The 15826-nt window shown below is 38.6% G+C and overlaps 1 protein-coding gene across 3 annotated transcripts in view; it reads left to right on the top strand.

Moving 5' to 3' along the window:
• The first annotated feature begins 9219 nt into the window (after positions 1-9219).
• Positions 9220-15826, top strand: part of NUP107 (nucleoporin 107) — a 33052-nt gene continuing 26445 nt past the window's right edge. Inside the window, exons 1-4 of one of the 3 annotated variants that reach the window (XM_037514022.2) lie at positions 9220-9394; positions 11176-11267; positions 12371-12457; positions 13392-13507. In XM_037514022.2, the coding sequence (XP_037369919.1) occupies positions 9387-9394; positions 11176-11267; positions 12371-12457; positions 13392-13507 (303 nt within the window). In that variant the 5' untranslated portion in view covers positions 9220-9386. Of the gene's footprint in view, positions 9395-9523; positions 9779-11175; positions 11268-12370; positions 12465-13343; positions 13508-15826 lie in introns of those variants that run through there. The other 2 variants (XM_037514023.2, XM_037514024.2) reach the window with 2 other exon arrangements.

The raw sequence follows: 15826 nt of genomic DNA, 5'->3' as shown, positions 1-15826 counted from the left end.
TCCACCGATAGATTTAGGAATGATAAATACCAAACTTTATTTTCTTATTTAAAATGTTTTATTCAATTTATGCACTGAATTGAACGTTTTATTTACTGTTCCCTCCACCCCTTCTTTTCCCAAGGAAATGGGAGTAATGGAGAGGCACAAGAATGTAATGCTAAAAAGTCATTGGGTTGGAATGAAGTGCTGTTGACTATTAAAGCAAATAAGCAAATTCACCCATTAGCTTTTATGGGCTTTTGTATTTGGTAGTACCTTCAGCATCAGGGGTGGGGTTTCTAGCTTATAATCATTTCTCAAATACCAATTTGAACCTCCTGTTATCCTTTAATTATTTGAAGTTTAACATAACAAACTTCAAGATCTCAGGAGTTGATTCATTCTCTACTGAGCCTTTATTGGGGAACATTTTCACTTCATTTCTTCAAATAACCATGACTCCAATAAACCATGACTTGAATCACATGAGATTTTAACTTAGATGTGCAGAGTCTATTAGGTGAAGAGACAGTGACTCCTGAAACACATGTCAGGCTCCTTGCAAAAACTGGAGCAGCTGGAAGTCACTATTAAGCAAGCACCTAACAGCTAGGTCTTCATTTTTCAGAAATAAACAAAAAAGAAATGCTAGCCACTGCCATGTCATTAATTTCATTTCACCAAAGCTGTCATAGCGGATGGCACCAAAGAAGGAAGTGGAGCTCGCTTCCCTCTTCTCATCCACTGCAAACCAGTACAGGATATTCTTGGCAGGATGTAACTAAAGATAGATATAGAATTAATAACATTATTGGGCCTCCTGCCAAGGCTCTTGTTCAAGGAAGGGTAGAGAGGACAGGCCTCAGGATATCTTCCAAGTAGGATGGATATGAAATGCCAACCAGGTCAACCCTGGAAAGTAAAGACAATAACAGTACCCCCCTCCACTATCAAAAGACCTGCATATTCCCAATTTTCCAAAGGGTATTCTATCATAAGAAAGGACTTTCTCCTTAGCTCAGTCATTCCTAAATCTCACAGTAGCAGGACTGGTCATGATTCAACTTTAAGGAAAGTGAGATAAAGGCAATAAATTCTAGAAAGCAAAAATATTTTTGTGACAAGTCTTGACCTGCACAAAAATAAACTGAAATTACATGAGTCAAACCAAAATATATCCAATTTTTAGCCATAAACCTATAATCAAAGATGTTTTACTACTATAACCTCTTTTTCCAAAGGAAGTAATCTGTGGAATAATTATGACAGTTACTATATAATAATCAATCTGTTATAACAACCTGGAGGATCATCCCCATACATACACTGTTTTCTGCCCTCCTTTTCTTAGCCTAGTCACGGTGAAACACAAAAATTTAAGAAAGTTGCCACCAGACTACCCAATTAAAATGAGAAATGTTAACAGAATTAAAAAAACAGAAACGATTACTTAATCCTTGTTTTTTTGACTTAATGGTTCCTTGAAAGAAACATTTCTAGATTAAAGAACTCACACTCTGGACCTCCCCTGGTTGCGTAGTGGTTGAGCGCTGGGCTGTGAAGCTGCCCACAGCCTCTGCAGCGCCAGTTTGATCCCCAGCCACTGGCGAGGGTCCCACATGGCGTGCAGACCTCTCCTGCCACTCCTGCCGCTACCGCTGTTCCCCTCAGCAGTGTACTTCGTCAGTCTGCCTGTTCTGTTCCCCGCTCTGGCTCTGGTGAATTCTCTCACCCTCCTGCGCTTCTGACTGTACCCAGTGCTTTTATAAATAAATAAATAAATGTTTAAAAAAAATTGCTATGAAATTGGGACTGTTAGTGTGCCCCTCACAATGTTAATCAATGCCTTAAATCAATAAAATGGAATCTACATTATAAACACTGAAAAATGAAGTTATTTTTTGCTGATAGAAGTGAATACCTCAAAATATTTTTAAAAATCTAGTAGAATTATTCAGGAAATTGGGAAGATAAATATGCCAAAATCAATAGCTTTTCTCTATATTAGTAATAAGTTGATATGGGAGAAAATATGACAGACAAAACTATAAACATCTCGAGGAATAAAACTAACAAGCTATTGGGCCTCCCTGGTGGTGCAGGGGGTTAAGCACAGCACTATGGAGCAGTCCGCAGCCTCTGCAGCACGAGTTTGATCTCCGGCGGGCCAGGGAGCAATCCACCTGGGGCAGCAGCAATCCTGTTGCGCCCGCTGCTCCCCTCAGCAGTGTGTTTCAGTCAGTCTGCCTGTCCCGTTTCCTACTCTGTCTCTGGTGAATCCTCTCACCCACAACACCTCTGGCATGTACCCCAGCTCTTGTATGCATAAATAAATAAATCTTAAAAAAAAAAACTAATGAGCTGTTATCAAATCTGATTAAAGGATATTAATCAAGATCTGAACAAATACTATATTGTTGGATAGCATCACAACATGTCACTTCCCCCAAATTAACATTTTAATGTAACAATTCCAACTTGAATTTCAACTGGATATGGTATTGAAATTGAAATAGTCTTAAATGAAGTTCTAGTGAAAGAAGAAATGACACTAGTTGGTCCAGAATTAGATTCCAGTATAATAAGAGAAGTTATGACAAAAATATATTTCAATAAGAAAATGTTATTTAGCAAATGATGTTGACACAACTATCCATCTAAAGGAAAAATAAGTTTAATCTCTGTAACACAAAAAACAAATTCCAGGTGTATTTAAAATTAGTTACAGGGCCTCCCTGGTGGCCTCCCTTCACAGCACTGTGAAGCTATCCACAGCCTCTGCAACACAAGTTCGATCCCCGGCTGGCCAGGGACCTACCCACATGGCACAGCAGACCTCTCCTGACTCGCCCGCTGCTCCCCTCAGCAGTGTATTTCAGTAGATCTGTCTTTCTGCTCCCCACTCTGTCTCTGCTGAATCCTCTCACCCCACCATCCCCACACCTCTGTCCTACACCCCAGTTCTTGTATTCATAAATAAATAAAATCTTTAAATAAATAAATAAATAAAATTGGAGGTGCAGTTTAGAGATAAGTTGGACCTGCTTAACCAATTTTTTTAAATACAGGGGTTTTTATTAAAATTGTTTCATGTATTTTGTTCAAAATAATAAAATTAAATATATGCATATAAATTTAGACCTTGTTAGGCAAAATATTACAAAGCTGACTTATCTGTGGGAAAATATAAATAAAACATACAGGGTTAGTAACTATAAAATAAAAGCTTTCGTAGAAATTAAACAGTCCAAAAGAAAAATGTATGAAAGATATAACTAGGCAGTTCAGAAAAGAGTAAATCCAAATGACTCAAACAAAAAAAGTTGTTCAAACTACTAGCCAAAAAGAGGCAAAGCAAATGATGAAAGGGGTCCAAATCATACCACCCCAAGAGTCTCAAAACTGGTCTCAAGACCCCACCCACCCTTGTATGCAGAGTATATTGAGCTAGGAGCACTGGAATCCCTTCAAATTAAGGAGACCTGCATGCTTCCCTAATCGTCATGTCCTAAACTTTCTGCCCTTGCCTTAGTCAGAGAAGTAATCACTGCTCCTCCTTTTATGACCTAGAAGAATGTAGTTTGGGGCAGGGAGTGGAGTGTCTTATCCACTTTTATCCACTATCTAAGAATCTCATCTATATTCTGAGAGTAAAGATGAGGTAACCTCTTCTTATCTGCCATGTAAAAGTATACATTACCCAGGTGCCTAAACACAGGATAAATATCCCCAGTCTCTTCCACTATTCTTTAGAATTTACAACCACGTGAATGCTATAAGTGTATGACCTTCCATTTTGGCCATTTCTCCTACTAATCTGTCTGATACTAATATGTTCATCTATCCAGCCTTAGAAGAACCCAAATGGGGAGGGAAAATTTGACATATGATAGAACCCAACATATGGAAAAATTATGAGTTAACACTATATTCACAAAGGAAGGTTAGAGAGCAATAAATGAGTGATACATTGCTGATGAGAATGTATCTTATACAGCCTTCGGGTCAATCAAAATTTTCTTATCTGCATTGATACCTATTAAAATTCAAAATAAGCATAATTGACCCAGAAATCCTACTTCTGATAGCTACATTAAAGAAATTAAAGAACATGTACACAAGACTATTTATTGCCACACTGTAGAAGAAAAAAAGAGAAATAGTGAATGACTACTAAGAAAAAATGATCAAATAACAAACAGAATATTATGCAGTCATCAAAAATGAACTCGATGTTTAACTGTTGTTTTAGAGAATTTCTATAAGGCACTGAAAATGTACAAGGCAAAATGTAGAGCAGAGTTGTCCTGGATGTGTATGTGTCTGTTTGTATGTATTACATGCGCCTGGAAAAGGTACAGAAGAATATATATACCTGCTTCTAATGGAGGTGGTGAGGAAATTAGGTGTTACTGTGAAGGGGGGTGAAGAAAAGCAAAAAGACAGTAGGGGGCAGGAGAAGCAGAATCACAAAGGTATAGAGAATCTACATTGTCCATAGCAAGTAAATAACAGTTTCTGGAATATAGTCATATAAAAGTTATATGAGTGCCATTATATGTAAAATATGAATATAAACATGGGGATATAATGTGCATACCGTGCCAGTGTTCTTTTTCCCTAATATTGAAATACTACCTCTATTTTTTTTTTTTTTTTTGGTGGGACCCTCACCAGCGGCCAGGGATCAAAGCGGCGCTGCAGAGGCTGCAAGCAGCCTTGCAGCCCAGCGCTCAACCGCTGCGCCACCAGGGGAGGCCCTGAAACACTACCTCTAAATGCAAATAAATTTTTAAGTAATTAAGTCATCATCAAAACTTCATACTTAATCAGAAAAAAAAATCATTACTCAAAAAGCTCATTAGCTTCCTTCTATAACCTGAAATTCAACTTTTTCATACAGCTGAAGAACTTCAGTTGCTCTTGTGAAGGACAAAGATGGACTCCCCTAGGATAACAAGCAGTTTCCTAAAAATAAACTCAATCATTTAAAAATTGCAAATCGGAAGCCAGGATGGATTTTGAAGAATAGACTTACCTAATGCCCTTTTGCAGACTAGACTAAGCTTCCAAACAAGTTTCAAGGGCAATGTTCATGATAGACACAGCTTTGCCAATACTTACATTCTATCATTTTGTGCTTTTAAATGCACTATTTATAGAATCTGCATAGTTTGCTCTTATATGTCAATGCTTGTAGCTCAAAATATACTCAGAGTGTTTAAAAAGTCAGTTCCTGCTCCTGACTTATGAACTAAATATGCTACATTTTCAGTCATTAAAATAACAACTAAAATTTTCTTTAAAATTCATAGCCCATGGATGCATGATAAAAATCTCTGAAGGATATATTTTCATAGATCCTCTAATTAGAAAATACTTAAAGATGAATATACCTATATGGTAACTCATTATTTATTTGAATTTTCATTACATTGCTTCTGAAAAGGTGATTATTCAGATAATGATATGGCTTTGTTTTCTCTGTACATTTTTCCCCTCCCTGCCTATATCCACTTCACTCCCTATCGGAGCCCATGTGTCTCCTATCTACAACTGAGGCCCAGACAATAACCTGCATTAGGTAGAGTGACCTGAAGGAGAAATGCCTTTATCTGTGTGTTTAGCAAACCCCTTCACTCCTATGATACTCAAAGTTGGATTTCCTGCCTTCAACCCATCAAACCATGTAGGATTTAAAGATTCAGTCAAAACTAAAACCATATCAGAAAAAAAGCTTGTAATGTGGCTTTCCTTACCAAACCGAGTTGAATTTGGGGGGTAAATTTCATCATGCTAGCTTTTTTTTTTTTTTTTTCATAATAAAATCTAAACAAAGTACAAATTGTACTAGAGAAAACAGAGCAAAGCAATGCTCTCCGCAGGGCCTTAATAATCACTCTTCAGAAATGTGAATGTGTGTTTGATTTACAGAATTTCTATGCCAAGCAAAGAAGTATGTGAAAACAGCAAAGTAAAATGCATAAGCTGCAATAATAGTTTTGTGTTTTAGCTGAAGAATGTCCTATATCAACAGGTAATAATGATTTTAGTTTTTCAGTTGCCCCCAAGATCATCTCCACTATTGATGAGGCTTGAGATGTCAGTAAAGAAGAGTCATTGCAATTGATTTATTTGCCTGGCAAACTTTTGGTCAGCATTTTCACCACTACTTTGAAAATGTCACTGACTACTTTATGCTTCAGACACTAGAAGAACAAGCCACAATGTAACCTATGTTGAACTAACGCTTACTGTTAGAATTCTAAGCAGCAATAATAGTTATGATTTCATATTAAACATGCCCCAAACATCTATATTTAAATCACAATTCAGCATTAAAAATGTGACTTAAAATTATAAAGTTTTACATTTCACCCTTCTACTTTCCTCTTCAAATTGAGCAGTTTGAAAGAATGAAGAGAACATAAATTATTCAAGAGTTCTTCCTGTTTTTAAGAGCCACAAGATTAAGATGATAGATCTTTTGAAGCGGTAGAGTACTAAAAGTATCTATAAAAAATAGAATATAATAAAAACTGAAAATAAATTCAATCTGATTATACACATGTTGATATTATTACTAGAATTTTTTTGAGAAATTGAATGCAATTGTATTGATTGGAAATGATCCACTCATTCAAGAAAAATTTTCTAAGTACATAGTAAGTGACAATAGTAAGTGGATGTGAATAAATCAAGCATCACCCCTGCTTTCTTAAAACTGAAAAAGGCAAAAGGGCAAACATATTGAATATTTATAATATGGGGTGCATTATAAAAATCAGTGTTTACTGAGTGGTTACTATATATCGAACACTGTTCTATGTGATTTAGTATATCAACTTATTTAATCTTCACAATAAATCTAAAAAAGTAGGTACTATTATTTTCATTACACAGAAGCACAGAAAGTTAATTTGTCCAGGGCCTCCCCGGTGGCGCAGCGGTTGAGCGCTGGGCTGCGAAGCTGCCCGCAGCCTCAGCAGTGAGGGTTCGATTCCCTGCCACCGGTGAGGGTCCCACATGGCGTGCAGACCTCTCCTGCCACGCACGCCCGCTGCTCCCCTCAGCAGTGTCCTCTGTCTGTCTGCCTGTTCTGCTCTCCGCTCTGGCTCTGGTGAATTCTCTCACCCTCCTGCACTTCTGACTGTACCCAGTGCTTATATAAATAAATAAATAAATCTTTAAAAAAAAGAAAGTTAATTTGTCCAATGACCCACTGAGAGGGAGCCAGGACTCAACCCCAGGAGTCTTTGTGTTCTGTACCACCTCTCAAATTGCTGCATAAATATTATTTAATCACCAATACAGACTTTTGAGGACAGTACTTATTATCTCAATTTTCAGAAGAGGTGAAATAACTCATCAATAGTGGACTGGCCAAAATCCCATTACACTACACCACACCACACTACACTGCCTTACTGTAAGATAGAGAAATAAATGTCAACAAGGTCCCACATTTAAATTCTGAACCCCATTTGAACTCAGTGATATTATATTTATTTTCTTTCAAAGCAGGTAACACCTTTGCCCCAACAAAGTCATATCTGAGAAGACATTATGTACTTGATCAGTAGCTTCCTGGTAGTCACACAACCACATCCTTTACTAGAAGCATCTCAGTGTCTTTTTGTGTCCTTCCATTAGCTTTGCTCCTGTACATGAAGTTCAAATAACACATTCAAATCTTGGAGGGTATACATAGTTTACACCCCCACTATTAAATATTTTTCTTCCCCTCATTAATGAACTTCTTCAATTTTGACTTTTTTTTCTCTATTTTTTGCTGTCTGATCCATGTGGATCAAACTTACATCACACATTACCCCTGAAATACCTTCATATCACTGCTGTTCATTTGCTTTGCAATGTCATTGCTACTTTTGCATAAAAAGTTAGAATTTCATTCTGATTACTAAGATTTGATACATTTTGAGCAGGAAGTCGAATTAAACAAAAAATCATTTGGGGCTATATTGGTGTATATAGATTTATATATTATATACGTATACCGTATTATATTTATATATACACATAAATAGCATGCATAACACACACACACACACAATATTGCTTTGTGGATACTTATTTGTCCAACTTTCCAGTAAAGCAGTGCAGTATGGTGTAGTGGTGCGATCCTGGTCCACCATTTTACATATAAATACAATATGCTTATTTATGTATATTAAGTATATTTTATTTATAAAGTATTGTTTTGGTGCAAGGCAGTGTTTTAAACATATATATACATTTGTATACATCGAAATTCATTTGCTGAAGATACATGACAAGGACCTGAGCTACTGGCTCACACTTTGAATAAACTTGCTCCAGCTCTGACAACAATCATTGAGACCACATTTAACTTTTTAAAGAGATCAAGTACACTTTTGCACGCAAAGAAAATTAAGAAAACAGGAGAATACGAGGGTGGGACTCACTACCTAGGTTATTACAGGACAAAATTAACATTTTGTGACTTACTATGAGCTGTGTACTTTTAACATCCTGTTTTAATGGCATTTTCCCAGGCGTTTTTGAGGAAACTGGCCCGTCAAGGGATACCAGCCTAGATGAGCCCAAAACCCTGTGTTTTTCCCAAAGCGCCACGTTGTCACGGGGGGGGGGGGGGGGGGGGGAATAAAGTACTAAGAGGCCTTTCCAGAAACGACTTTTCCTAGGATTGACACAAATTTTGAAGTCCTTTTAGGTGGTAATTTGAAAGGGCAATACTATCATCTTCTATGCTGCTTCTCGACTTTTTAAACAGGTTATTTTTTCCCCTCCTTAAGAGAAGAAAATAACCGAGCAAATAACAAAGTGTTTTATGGAAAGCTGTTTCATGGAAACAATATCAAAAACCGTAGGGAAGGTTATCATAATTCAAATAAGAATGAGAATACAATGAAAGACAGGGACCCTCAAGGTGTAGGGCAGAGCCTGCCGTCTGAATGCCAAGTCTAGGGTCTTCCTGACAGAGAAATAGTCCACATTTTCCTAAGCTATCACTACACGACTACACGCCAGGCAGGATTCCCTGCAGGACACCCCGGCACTTAGACCACGCCCACCAGTGCCCGTCAGGCAAAGTGCGACCTGACCAACCCCAGCCAGACCCGCCCCTGACAGTCCCTGGTCCCGCCCCACTCAGCCGGCGCCTTCCCACTTTGGCTTAACTTTGCGCCTGCGCAGACCGGACCTGCGGCGGTAGGCGGATATCACGCATGCGCCGGATGGGAAAGCAGGTTCTCCCCGCCCACCTCGTTGTTTCTACTGCGCACTTAGCGAGAATTTGCTTCCGGGTGGAAGGGGTTTACTTCCGGAGAGCGGGAAGGCTGAAACGCGGTGGCTAAGCTGGAGTCGAGTTTACAGAGCTCTGGGTGGAGAAGGCTACGGCCATGGACAGGTCAGTTCTGTGGGTGACAGCTGAGCCGGACACTTATCCCCTCTCCTTGTTGGCCCAACGAAATAAGTGAAACTCGACTCCCGGAGGGAACCGAAGAGGGCCAAGGGGCTGACCCTAGGATGCCTTTACTCGGCTGGGAGGCTGCAGCCGGTGGACGGGAGAAAGGCCCCTGGGAGGGGGGAGGACACGGTTAATAACGATCCCTTGCGTCCCCACGGCGATTCTGTTGTCTATTCTGCGCTCTCGCACTTTCTTCATTGGGGTGGACGGATGGGGAGGTGGCCTGGGATTTGAGATGTTGACGCACCGACCCGAGATCATAAAGCCAGTCAGTGACGCAACTGACCTCAGTCCAGGCTTTCTGATCCCAAGTTCCAGCATCAGGTAGTTATTGAATTGAGTTCTTTCTGTGACCCTGGCACTGTGCTAGTTGCCTGCGACAAGATGAATTATTCAAGGTTCTTGGTTTCGCGAAATCCTTTCCAGAGGAGAAAAGCTGACAGTACAAAGGGATAAATGCCTTGTGTTGCTCTGTGGGGAAAGACGAGGGAGCAATTAAATTTCCCTGCCTCAGCGAGACCTCAGGGTCTCAGAGAGACCTCTCAAAAGAGGTTACTTTTGAGTTGGCATTTAAATGGTAAGAGCCAACATTGAGTGCCTAAGCACCGTATTAAATATTTTGTTAGCTAATTTAGTCGTCATTACAATCTTAGGAGGACGGTTACTATCATCTTCTTTTCACAGATAACACAGGCTAGAGAGTTTAAGGAATTTGATCAAAAAGTTAGGAAGCTAATAAATAAAGAACAAACCAAGTTACCATCTATTGATTTGATATGTGGGTCTCCAGCTCCCAGTGGGCTGCTTGATAAGTAAGTGTTCACCAGGAAGGCAAAGGGAGCACAAGGAAGCTTCTGTGAAAGAAATAGCATGTATATAGGCTGTCAGGAATGAAAGTGCATGCCTTGTGTAGCTGAATGGTCAACTGCAATATATATTTCTTTAGGGGTGGTTTGTGGCTGAATATAAGGCTGAACCTGTAAGTTGAGGTCAGATTATAAAAACTATACCGGGAAATTTGGACTTGGTTCTGTAGGCCAGAGAGAGCTATCTGAAGGTTTTAAGTGGAGAAAAAGCATACCTGTTTCTTGTGATAAAATACAAATCTGTTAAGTCACACAATTTAGTGTTTAAACCTTTGGGAATCTTGAGAGAGATTCTCAAACATTGTGACTATGGTAGTCCTGAGACAGGAGATATCCTTAGTGCCTCTTACTTTGTTCTGGAAAGAAGTAACTTGAAGGATCATTTTACTCCAATTTACTAGAATTTCTTTTTCATTTAACCTCCCATCCCACCGGTAATAACATTGTTTTTGTTGTATCTATGGTTTGACATCTTTTGAAAACTACAAATTTTTTAAAGGGAAGTTTCCTGCACTTTTAGGGAACTCCTCAATCCAGTGAGGAATACCACAGACCTTCATGAGCCAATGCTCTAAAACAGTGTTTTCAGTGTAGATTCCAAGTGTTGAAATTCATTCCATAAGAGGAAATTACATTGTGAGTGCTACAAAGTCAGAGAACTCCTTGTGCAGGTAAGATTTCTCAGGACTTAAGCAGGATTTTGATCTGGAAGGGTATTGTCAACAAACAAATCTAAGACTTGGCTACTGGAATGATCTCTGCCTTGACTGACTTAGGGTCCAGTCATGATGATAAAGTTCTTTATGATTGCCACATTATTGTTTCATTTACATGAGATTCATTATGCTATCGTAGGAGCAGTTTTGGAGAGATGTCATCCCCTGTCATCAGGGATCCAGAGGTGACAAGGACTGCACGGAAACAGAGTGCTCAAAAAAGAGTTTTAAGTATCCTTTGCATTTTAACTGTCATAATAATAAAAATTGCAACATTTTGCAATCTGGAATATAAAATTTTCTTATGAGACACTTTAAACACTAGCTATAATAATAAAATGCTGTAGAAATCAGTTATTTTTAACTCCACCAGTGTGTTATTTGATAAATATATTGCTAAAATTCAGTGATTTAAATTTGCTTCCCTAAAATAAGGATGTTCCATTTTGCTGGTGATTATCAGTGTGGTTAGCTTCTACTCAGATTAGGTGTCCTTTTTTATATTTGAATCTGACTAAGAGCTCTTGTTCAATGAGTAGTAATTCTGACATGTGACCATGTAAATGATAGAGGGGAGTATTTACTCTTTGCATAAAAAAAAAAGATTATCGGGGGCCTCCCCGGTGGCGCAGCGGTTGAACGCTGGGCTGCAAAGCTGCCCGCAGCCTCTGCAGCTCCAGTTCGGTCCCCAGACGCTGGCAAGGGTCCCACATGGCGCGCAGACCTCTCCTGCCGCACCCACTGCACCCCTCAGCAGTGTGCTTCGTCAGTCTGCCTGTTCTGCTCCCCGCTCTGGTTCTGGTGAATTCCCTCACCCTCCCGTGCTTTTGACTGTACCCAGTGCTTGTATAAATAAATAAATAAATAAATAAATAAATAAATAAATAAATAAATAAATAAAATCTTTTTTAAAAATTAAATTTAAAAAAAAAAACAAAACATGATTATTGGGCCTCCCTGGTGGCACAGTTAAGATGCAGCCTATGGAGCTATCTGCAGCCACTGCAGCACGAGTTCACTCCCCAGCCAGGGAGCCGCCCACATGGCGCAGCAGACCTCTCCTGACTCTCCCGTTGCTTCCCTCAGCAGTATATTTCAGTCAAATCTGCCTGTTCTGTTCCCCACTCTGTCTCTGGTGAATCCTCTCACCCCCTGCACCTCTGACCTGTACCCCAGTTCTTGTATGCATAAATAAATCTAAAAAAAAAAGATTATCATCAAATACTTAGTTCTTAAAAAATGTATTCATATAGTTTGTATAGTGTGAATATAGTTAATTCTAACTTTAATGGTATCTTTTTGATGCAGACAACTTTTCTTAACTCTTCCTACAGTTCGAGCATCCCAAGATGAAATTTTTACTAATACCACACCAAGAAACCAGGCTATACCTCAAACTCCTAGTTCATTTCGACCACCTTGTAAGATGTTTTTACTATTAAACTTTTTAACAATGATGATGATAGCAACTAACAGTAAACATATTTGGCTACAGTATCAAGAATTAAAAACAAACTGATTGAGTTATATTTGTTGAACTCTTAACCAGGTGTAAGGCACTGTACTTTACATAAATACACAGTAACTATGATGTAAATATCTCTTTTTGTTAGAACTGAAAGTGCGGTTTAAAGAGGTTAATTAGTGCAGGTAACATGTAAGTAATGGAACCAAATTTCAAACATCGTCTGCTTACTCAAAAGCTCATGTGTACTATACTATACTATACTACCTCCACAGTGTGTTTTTAAAAATTAGTATTGGGCCTCCCTGGTGGCCAGTAGCTTGAGCGCAGTGCTATGAAGCTGTCTGCGGCCTCTGCAGCGCCAGTTCGATTCCCGGCTGGCCGGGGGAGATAACCACATGGTGGGGCAGACCTCTCCTGTCTCGCCTGCTGCTCCCCTCAGCAGTGTTTTTAGTCCGTCTGCCTGTTCTGCTTCCCCATCTGTCTCTGGTGCATCTCTCACCCTCTCACACCTCTGGCTTGTACCCCAGTTCTTATATAAATAAATAAATCTTTTAGTGTAGGAAGAATCCACTGACCCCTTAGTGTCCTTTTTTTCACTGCTTGTTAATGTTTTAAGATGCTATGGCATATCTATGTCAGTAAAAATTCTTCTTAATAGACTAGTTTTCAAAAATTAGAAAAATAAAAGGGCAGTTGCTGCAAGGGGTCAGTAGTTCCACACCTTTTTGTTTTCCTGGCCCTTTTTATGTCATGGAAATGTTAATAATTAAAACATTTAGTTGGAATCAAAATGAAAATTCAAAGTTATTGATAGTTATTTACTTGCTTCATTTCCACAGTAAGTACTTGCGTGTTTGGAATTCTTTTTAATCACTTCTTATTTGTAGTTACGCCACCAAACCGGAGTTTACTGAGGCAGCCAGATGTTGCTTACCTTCTTGGAACAGGAGGGAGATCTCCACGACTTACACAGTCTTCGGGGCTCTTGGGAAATCTATCTATGGTATGTAGAAAAATGGGGCAGAGATATTTTTTCCCTTTTATAAATGTCTGATGTTTGCTTAAAGCCTTTTAATGAAAATTGAAATCATAGTCATCATGAATATAACTAGATTGTGTGTCTTGAAATACTTTTTGGTGAGACTTCCAGAAAACTGAAGCCCTTAAGCATTTCATGTCACAGATCACAGGTGGTAGCTATAACACCAGCAACATTTATATGCAGATACAATGTTTTAATCTGTCAGTTTACTGCCCAGAAGAAATAAATTCTGTGATTGTTTGCTAGTAATTATAAAAGCTGAGCTCTCTTTTGATGCAAAGAAGAGTAGGAAGCCAAAAATAATTGATGAAGATCTCTCTTCAGGAAGAGAGATCAGGAATTAAAAGAAAGAAAAGGAAAAATTGGGGGGAAAGTGTATAGACACTCTTTAGGAATCACCATCGAACGGTATTTACAATAGTATGAGAAATAATGTAAATTGTGATGCACCATTAATGACTTGAACTACTTGTTACAATAACATAAAAAGAGTTACATCTAGCTGAGACCGTAAACAAGTTTTCTTGGAGGAGTAGTTATAATGGTACACATAGTTCTAAAAACAGAATGAGAATAACTCCCCTGCGATTGGTTCTGTGCTTATTAAAGAGATTTTTACACATTTGAAATAAGGTGTTTCCCGAAGAATGGTTTCGCATGTTAACCCACTCCGTGTTTTTGACGGTTAAACAGATCTTTAAAATATTTATGATAGTCTTGTGGATTTTAGTGTGTTAATACCTACCAGTGATTTAGGTAGTAAACAGTTTTACTCTGTAAATCTGCCTCATTTTGGCAGCGTATCTTGTGTGACTTAAAAACATGAATTAGGGACTCCCCGGTGGCGCAGCAGTTGAGCACCCAGTTGCGAAGCTGCCCGCGGCCTCTGCGGCGCCGGTTGGATCCCCGGTTGGATCCCTGGCCGGGCCACTGGAGGAGGGTCCCGCATGGCGTGCAGACCTCTCCTGCCGCCCGCTGCTCCCCTCAGCAGTGTACTTCGGTCCTTCTGCCTGCTCTGCTCCCTGCTCTGACTCTGGTGAATTCTCTCACTCTCCCGCGCTTCTGACAGTACCCAGTGCATGTATAAACAAACAAACAAATAAATAAATAAATAATGCATGCCTCTTTTAAAAAAACATGAATTAGCTTCTGGGTTTAAGTAAAAGAAAATGCCTTATTAGTTCAAGAACTGTAAGATTAATAATAAAATTGTTACTCTCTTAAAGGTCAGGATAGAGCTAGTATGTATTATAAAATGTTTGGGAATTCATTGTAATGAAAGGCATTTTCTTGATTTGCTTTGCCAGTTTTACTATTTACTATCATCTATGAGAGGCAGTCTTGAATATAAGTTGCCCTGAAAAAAATAAAGTGATTTGCTATGTTAATGTATTCAGCGTTTATATCTGCATATTAAGATTTGTTGTGAACTATTTTTCTGAATGCAAAATGCCATAGCTTTATAAGATTTTCACTTTGATCCTTATACTAATGATAAATAAACAGAAGGAAATGAGCTGTTTACTTTTTCTCCAGTAGCTGAAGCAAAACTCTCCTAAAGCTATAGTTCTACCTCATCAATCTGTAGAGAGTCCCAGCACTGTCTTTGGCTTTGAGGGACTGATTTATAAAGGTACATTTTTATGGTTGCTCAAGCGTAGATTTTACATAAAGGTGAATTTTAAAACTTCTGTAGCGGATAGTTTTTAAAATGTCTGAAATACCAAGATTAAATGAGCCTCTATGTGTTCATTGATTGGCTTCAATGGGTATCAACAGAGGACTGATCTTGTTTCCTCTGTACCCACACGCACTTTCTCCACATTACTTTACAGCTCCAAGATTTCATACCATTTTATCCATAAATACTTTAGTCTCCACCATATGATACTTAAGGATGCTTTAACATTGCACAATGTGTGATTCTTCTCTGAATCTGCCCATATTCACTCTTGAGTGTGTACCTACAATAAAGCTTCATTTCTAACTCATCAAAAAAAAAAAAAACCCACAAAAACATTGCACAATGCTATTTAACACGTTTAACCCCCCCCCACACAGAGTAATTCCTTTATTATTTTAAACTGCCATTTAATTTATATATCCATTTATATTTATATGTCTGTGTATACTCACTATAATATATATTTCATTAAGTGTCAAATATTTTTGTGTCGAATTTTTTTGAGTAGGTGTGTTCAAATCAGGTTTCAAACAGGTTAACACATTGCTTTTGCTTGATGTATTTAAGTCTCAATCTGTAAATTCCTCCTTCATCCT

The sequence above is a fragment of the Talpa occidentalis genome, unplaced genomic scaffold (genome assembly GCF_014898055.3).
Source record: "Talpa occidentalis isolate TD23 unplaced genomic scaffold, MPIMG_talOcc4v2.1 talOcc4.16, whole genome shotgun sequence".
Taxonomy (NCBI): domain Eukaryota; kingdom Metazoa; phylum Chordata; class Mammalia; order Eulipotyphla; family Talpidae; genus Talpa; species Talpa occidentalis.
The sequence above is the reverse complement of the archived record's forward strand: the minus strand, read 5'-3'. Positions and strand labels throughout refer to the sequence as shown.